Source organism: Cyprinodon variegatus, unplaced genomic scaffold (genome assembly GCF_000732505.1).
Source record: "Cyprinodon variegatus isolate N-32 unplaced genomic scaffold, C_variegatus-1.0 Scaffold1119, whole genome shotgun sequence".
Taxonomy (NCBI): Eukaryota; Metazoa; Chordata; class Actinopteri; order Cyprinodontiformes; family Cyprinodontidae; genus Cyprinodon; species Cyprinodon variegatus.
Window position 1 is genome coordinate 189191 of NW_015151572.1, and position 7841 is coordinate 197031.

At 42.9% G+C, this 7841-nt stretch overlaps 1 protein-coding gene across 2 annotated transcripts in view; it reads right to left on the bottom strand.

Annotated features, from left to right (window-relative positions):
- The window catches only part of LOC107101594 (zinc finger protein 609-like), a 33671-nt gene that overhangs the window by 10675 nt on the left and 15155 nt on the right, over positions 1-7841 (bottom strand). For both annotated transcript variants that reach the window (XM_015400576.1, XM_015400577.1), the window contains exons 3-5: positions 6860-7677; positions 6524-6755; positions 2591-2678 (exon numbers count right to left, since the gene is read on the bottom strand). In XM_015400576.1, the coding sequence (XP_015256062.1) occupies positions 2591-2678; positions 6524-6755; positions 6860-7543 (1004 nt within the window). In that variant the 5' untranslated portion in view covers positions 7544-7677. The remainder of the gene's footprint in view (positions 1-2590; positions 2679-6523; positions 6756-6859; positions 7678-7841) is intronic.

Sequence of the window (7841 nt, forward strand, 5' to 3'; positions counted from 1 at the left end):
TATATATATATATATACACACATGACGTGAAATAAATATTTATAAACATTAAACCAGGGGTAACCAATTAAAAATCAGCAGGTCTAAATAAAGAAAATCCATCAACCTGTAAAGGTCTGGAGACATTTTTAATGATTTGTTACTTTAAACAGAATTTAACACTGAAATAAAATGAGAAGTTTATGAATTTATGTTATACATTGAATTTTTAAATAAAAAACAAAAATATATATAAAATGTTTCCATTTTAAAATCTAAATTGTTTTTTGAAGTAGAGAACAACAATCGTTCAGTTCGGTTTAAAGACAATTTCCTGATTCCCATATTTTCTCAAACACCTGAACTGACCGTTTGTTATTTTCTTCCTTGTTTTCGGTCTTAATGTTGGCAGTGGGCTTTATGCTGCCCTGCAAGTCTTTAAACCTGGGTTTGAATGGAGACTAAGCCATTCTAAAGCACATATCAAGGAGCTCATTTTGAGCCTGGATCCAGATTTATTTTTGATTCTGTTCATGGTGGAGAATCCTGCTTCACAGCAGCAGGTTGAGCCAAACATCCTCTAAATGTTCAGGCTCCGCTCCAGTCCGGCCAGGTCAGGATCCGCTATTGCAATCACACCAAACAGGAGAAAGAACGGCGAGAAGATCCGGTTTGTCAAATAAAATATAATAACAACAGATCGGTAACTACCAATAAGAGCATAAATTTCTTATATATTTAAGATATAAAAGATTGGATGCAAACTATTGGTTCTTCAACAGACCAGTAAGCAGATTTCTCATCTCCAGCAGAAACCGCACATCTGCTGGATGCTGATCGGGATTTTTTAAATAAGTCATTAAATTAAGCGTTAATTTCTGCACGTTTTGTTACGAATTTAATGATAATATCGCGCATGCTCTCCTTGAGCTCAGAGGATAAGTCGGAGCGCAGCAATACTGGAGGATCTGCGGAAGCTGTAGGCTTTGCTTTGGAGGATGTGGGATTTCAGGGTAACAGGAGAAGCGGCACTAGTGACGTTTAGACAATGTCCTCAGACAACATGCAGTAATTTATAAATGTTTTAAATCAGGTTGGGTCCAGATTAGCCAGCAGGTGGATCCTCTGACCTCTGCATTAAACCGAAGCCAAGAGTAACAATTGTTTTAAAAATGTAAGGAATAGAAAGTACAGATAGTTGTGTTAAAATGTAATGATTAGAAGTCAGAAGTAGAAAGAAAAATAAGTAATGGAGTAAAGTATAGATACCTAGAAAGTGTACTTAAGTACAATAATGAAGTATTTGCACTCCGTTACTTGACACCTCTGCTGACGTGTTCCAGACGAGCGCTGAACGTGTTTCTAACTTCCAGCTACTGCATAATGGCGTATTAGCAGCGTTTGGGTATAAAGGGGGTTCACAGGAGGAAACCATCAGTTCTCCTCCAGACTTCATCCCCATCATAGGGTGAGCCAGAAGGTGAGGGTGATGGACCCTCCCTGCGTTCACGCCCACCACCAACAAACTTCCTAGCAGACATGACGCTCAATCTGCTGCCACCAAAAACCTGCGTTTTATTTATTCTTTTTTTGGGGGAGCGGGCAGCATGAGGGGAGCAGCTTTAACTGATGCCCACGAAATGATGCTTGTGCATCGTATCATATGCAGTGGTTAGGCTGTCGGACAGAAGCTGTGAACTTGTTATGAATACTCTATGTTAGTGTTGTCACGATACTAAACTTTTCAACTCGATACCGATACTAAGTAAAATATTCAATACTCGATACCCTTTTCGATACCACAAGAATAAAAACAAAGACTCTAAAATTCAACAGAAATATTTTCATTAATAAAAAAATACAAGAAATAAAAAAAAAAAAAAAAAAAAAAATAGAGGGAGGATGCAGGCCACAAAAAAAAGCAAGCAAGATAAAAAAAAACCTAAAAAAATAAAAATAAAGGGTCCCTCCCAAGCCAAGCCTTGAAAAATGCTGTGCAGTCTGAAACTGAAAAATGAAAAAAATCAGCAAACAACAGTCTGAAAAAACAGCATCCACCACTATGCACCACAGAAGACGGCAGCAACAATACTGAAAAAAAGGAGTATATCAGCAGAAAACCTTTCAGTATTGATACTTTTTTGAGTATCAATACTTTTGACAACCCTACTCTATGTATAAACGCCGAAAATAGAAAAAGATCCAGAATATGCCAGCGTTTTAGGAGATTCTGGGACGTCAGGCAGACGCTGGATAATTCTGCAAGGTGTGACAGGAGCCTAACTGTTTCTTTCCCAGAGATAGCTGCCTGTGGAGCTAGTTTACCGTCAGCTTTTCTATCAAGGAAAGAGTTTACAGATCAGTTCAATGCAGTTATTAATATAGCACTAATTCACAACATGTCAGAGACGATTAAACCAGATCATTCTGCCAGATTGATTGAAAGTTTTCCAACCAAGGAAAACCAGCTGAGGTTCAAAGAGACAGAAGCAGACATAGAAAACGAACAAAGAAGAACGGATTTATGCTGCAGCCTAAAGACTGGATAACCCAGGTCCATTTACTCAACAGGAGAAGTTGACTAAGCGCTGAAATCAGTGGACCTGCATACCTAGGGGGGGCCCAGTCGTGTCTCGTGCAGTCCAAAAGGGTCCCAACATACGTCTTGTTCCTCCAGGTGACATTAACAACCAGCATCCCTGCAGAGAGCAGAGCAGACAGTAATAAACGATCACAGCTGGCTGTCAGTTCTCAGCCAAACAAAGAGGAAAAAAAGAAACTCATCAGCTTTGAGATTTGTTCTGATTTTAAATAAGTGCAGAAAAAAAAAGGAAAAAAAAAGAAACATTTGAGCCAACAGAAATAGAGCATCTGAAGGAGGTGGAGCAGCTTGGTGGAGGATAAACCGGAGGCGGCTGGTCAATAGAGGGAACCAGGGCGCCGCCCCGCACAATAACACTTTCTAACAGTTTTTATATTTTAAATTAAAATTTATATTTCAAAATATGGTAACATAATTTTTAGATGTGCAAGATAAATATTTAATCTTGAAGAATAAAGTGCATTTCATTTTTTTGTCCGATTAGTGACGCATTTACACTCTAGGGCGCAAAAATCTTTGCCCATTGCCTCTGATTAAAAGTTGAACATGTGCAGCAGCTCCTCTGCAATACAGAAGGATAGGAGAGCTCTGGGTGCAGCGAAACTACGACCTGAGGTGACAGGAAGTGTATTTGCTCACCACCTCCCACCACAGTGCAGATGGTTTGTGAGTGATTGACAGGTGGAGTCCTGGGTTGGAGGGAGAGAGGGACGGATCATTTACCAGGAGCTGGTTTAGCTCCAAGGCTAGGCTAACTGCATGCAGAGAGGCTAAGGCTTTTTTCTGCTTTCCCTGCCCCCTTTTTCAAAGGTCAGGATCTGAGCCAGCATGGATAAAGACAGCTAGGACTGATTTAAAGCACCTTATAGAAAAGGCAAAGAAGAATGAACAATATGGGATTCACATGGAAAATAATAGAATATAGTTTATCTTTTGAAATGGTCGAGATCCAGCTAAGATATGCTAAGATGTTGACTGGGTGCTCTGAGTGGGCGGGGCCAGCGGCGGACTTCGAGGGCTGTGCTTAGGACCTTTAAATCATGCATTTCTTAGGTCTCCTCCTCTGGTCGTCGAGCAACCAGCAGGTCACGGGACTCCACATCTCAGGACATTCCCGTCCTGGACTGGAATTAACCACGACTTTGAAAATCAATTAATTTATCGTTTATTTAGCCAATTAGTCAATTAATAACCAGAGAGCAAAATTTCCTTGAAGAGTTTCTACAGAATTTCAACGAGGAGAAACAAAACCTTTACCACTGGAGGAGTTCTGGGTGGAGCAAACTACCCACTAATGCTACATCCACATCTAGCGTGATTTCAGCATCAAAGTAGCTCCTGCTGCTTCATCTCTGATCCTGATTTAGTTCAGACGTCCAGTAAAGTGTGTCCAGATGCGTCTGATGCTTCTGCTGCTCCTCTGTTCAATGCCAGAGAGCAGCTTTGCTATATTTGCTGTGATCAGCGGGTAAAAAGTAGTTTGAATCTATTTTGAAGTGAGAAAGTCCTCCTGAAAACATGGTCTGTGCAGTCAGTTCATCCAGATTACCATCCTGCCTTCAAAGATTATTTCTCTGTGGGAGCCGCTCAGTATACACTCTGTTTATACTAAATCACAATTAGGTTTGACAAATCTAAGTCTCTTTAACTAAGTAAAATATCTTCTTTAAGGAACTTTTTGCTATCCGATTATCAATCAAAAAAAGACAGATTAATCAATTTGAAAAATAATCATTAGATGGAGCCCTGTGATATTCTCTAAAGGACTATCCATTCTATAAAGGAATGGAAAGTGCATGTTTTCAGCGATGGGGAGGGAAGGGCTGAAAATATCCCGCCCTAGGTACCAGATCCGCTCTGGGCCCCGCCCCATCTTATGACATCACAATACGGCAACTCCACTTGGAAGAAGTGTATTGCACTCGTTTCCTCAGGATCAAATCTCTTTTGGAGTCTCAACATATTTCCTATATTTGCTATTATTTGACATTTCATTGGCGTCTAAAGTCGCAGTTAACGCAGATATGCCCCGCCCCTTCCACAGACACTTTGTGCTCACCTACAATTTTAGAGAGCTGCAGCAGAAAGGAGGCCTCTGATTGGTCAGATCTACATCTGCTCTACACTATTTCCTGTTTGGGGCTCTGGGGATGCACCTTTTCGGTTCTTTTCCCTTTAAAGAAATCACTCGCGATAATGACTTTAAATAACACTTCATAACTTATATTTATTAAATAACCAGGAGATATGACAACAGTTCTGATAGAAATTATAATCTTACTGAGATCGGATAAAGTGCCTAGAATATACAGAGGGCAGCTGCTCCCCTCTCAGGAAGTGGCCCCGGTTAACAGTTAAAAAGGCATTTTATACATTTCCAGTCTGCCACATCATCATATTTAACATCATAGCAGATGATTAGACATCTATGGCTCCAGCCTTATATAAATATTACACTTCCTTCTTAGCTGAAAGACGCCGGTCTCATTCTATTCCCAAATCTTTGAAACGTACAAAATGAAGATTATAACTGTATATCCACAGAGAGGAACTGTCCTAATTAGATTAAAACATCAGTTCTGACTAGGGATGGGGATCGTTAATATTTATTGATATCGATACCTTTATCGATACTGCTTATCGATCCGAGTCTTTATCGATACCATTATCGATACTTTTCTGTTATTTGGTGGAAAGACGATGCAACAAAATTTTTTTAACAGAACTGGTATTGCTTCTATTGCTTAACAAGTGAGCATAACAAAAACGTTTCTAGCCTTCAATAAACATGGCTAATGTAATAGGCCACTTCGAAATGACATAAAACTCACTAGAATATATTTTCACAATTGTTGGTTAATGTATTGTCTACTGTCACTTTTCATCATGTTTTTAGTGATTAGGAAAATATTTAACAAATAAATTATTGTATTTTAAATTAAATGTAATTTTTAATAAATGTTGGCATCAGTAGTTTAATTACATAAAGAGCAATATACAACTGTATTACTCATGTTTCTCGCCAAAAACAAAATTTCCCGTTTTCTTTACGTTACACTTGAACGCATCATGATAACCTAATTGTCGTTTTACTGAGCCAATCTGAACGCATCATCACGCAGCACATCTGAAACTTTATTTACTTTTCAAGCTAACTAGCTTGTATGCTTCCGATTACAACACGGATTTCACAATTACTATTTTTAACTGACCGGACAAGCTACAAAGTCTGTGTGCGCGCTTACCAGCGGTACTCTGAGTGGGTGATGAAGACGGGCCTGACTGTGGTGCGGGGGCAGCAGCAGGAGGAGGAGGAGTCTTTTCCGTTCAGCCATTCTCGAGTCGCGAGCAAAGTTAAGTGCCAGACTTCACTTGTTTTACTTTTAATATCTGTTTGCTTACAATTTCATAACAGTTCCTTACCGGCCATTTTGTTTGTCTGACCGCCATTGAGGAAAACGACTGAAGATGGACCAGCTAGAAGAGCGAGATGTGCGAGAACGCTGGGAGCCTTTTTTCACCTGGATCCCCGCTCTTTTTCGCCATCATGTCCCTCCGTTGTCGGACAAACTTGCCCCCAATTCCTCACCGCCTTTGCCGTATCTAGACCCACAGCTAGTTCCTGATTGGCCCTCTGGCGTTGTGGCGTGGAATAACATAGCGGAGACCACGCTTCAATATTAGGCATAAATCAAAAATAACTGAGACACGCTGCTGCGGGACGATAACCAGGCCGTTAGGCTACAGAAGCTCCTGACTTGGCCCACGGACACCGAGTGATGTAATTATCGTTGTCTGGGCAACAAAAATGCTTTACTTAATGTGGCGTGGTGTGTAGCGTAACGTCACTGGCATGAAGCAGATCTGGTAGCTACAGCGGACATCGGTTCGGTTCTAAATCGATTCCTCAGGATGCTGAAGGCAGGTTGATGGTTTGCTCACCGTCTTCAGTCTCCTGCCACACGATTCCCTCCAGGTTGACGCTGGTGCCGGGTTCGCACGGCCCGAGACATTCCGGCTCGGTCGCCAGTGCCGCCTCCGCTGTGTTCACCGCAACAGAGCGCGTGCGAACCATGATCTGCTCGCATGGAGAGGAGATGTCACCGCTGTTTGCAGCGGCACCGAGGAGGTGGAGAGGAGGAGGAGGAGCAGAGGATGAGAAAGGAGATTCCATCTGCAGGAGGTAGATGACAGACAGACTCACGTCGTATGAAGGCGTCGTTTTAACCCACCCTGGTTTAGAGACATAGAAAAAAAAAACGACTTTGATTCTCTCACCTTATCACTGCTGGCACCTTTCTTCAGGCTGCGGCAGTCGCTGCCTTCGTCCACCTCCTCCTCCGTCACCATGGTGACGACCTGGCCGATCCCTGCAGAGTCCAGCGCCAGGTTCCCAAACTGGTCCACAGGGCTCAGGTCAGGGTTCAGCGGGTTCTCAAAGGAGCTGTTACGAGGGGCGACTACAGAGTCCTTCTCACTGTTCGCCATCCGCGTGGCGGCAGCTTCCAATTTCTCCTTCTTGCTTTTGCCACACGCCGCATCTTTGCGGGAGGCTTTACCTACCTTTGCATCAGCTCCTTTAGCTGGAGCAGCACCGGGGTTCAGGTCTCCCTGGGTCCTACTCTGAGCCTCCTTCTTAGCTGCTTCCAGGACTGACGTCTTTCCACCTTCTTTGGAGTTTTTGCTGCGCTTCGATTTGGATTTACCATCTTTGCTCTGCATGGCGGCTACAGGACTGACAAACTTTATGTTGTCTGGTAACACGGCCACGGCACCAGGGGGCGCCGCCATGCCTCCTCCCTCCTTACTACTCGACATCTCTAACTTGTCCTTCTCTAAATCAGCATCCAGGTCAATGATCAGATTCCCAACACCGATGTCCCACTCGTCACCACTGTCGTAAGTGTCCACCGCATTGGAGTCCACACCTTTCCCACCTGCAGGGCTGCTGCTGAGGGACATCTTAGTCAAAACGTCCCAGAGCGCCACGGAGGGGCCGCAGGGGGGCGGCAGGAGGGCCGCGCTCCTCCCTACAGCAGTGAGCCTGCTCAGGGCAGCAGCCTGTTTCTCCTCCGCACCGTTTCCCGCATCGCCTCCTGAGAAGGAAAAGATTACAAGTTAGACCTGCAGGTGAAGATTCTCAGTCATCCAGGTCAGAGTCAGTCCAAAAAATTTCAAAACAATCCACTGGACTTTGTTTCTAAGTTTGAAGATGTTTATCTTCCATCCAGGAAGCTTTTTCCAATTCAAAATGTCAGAA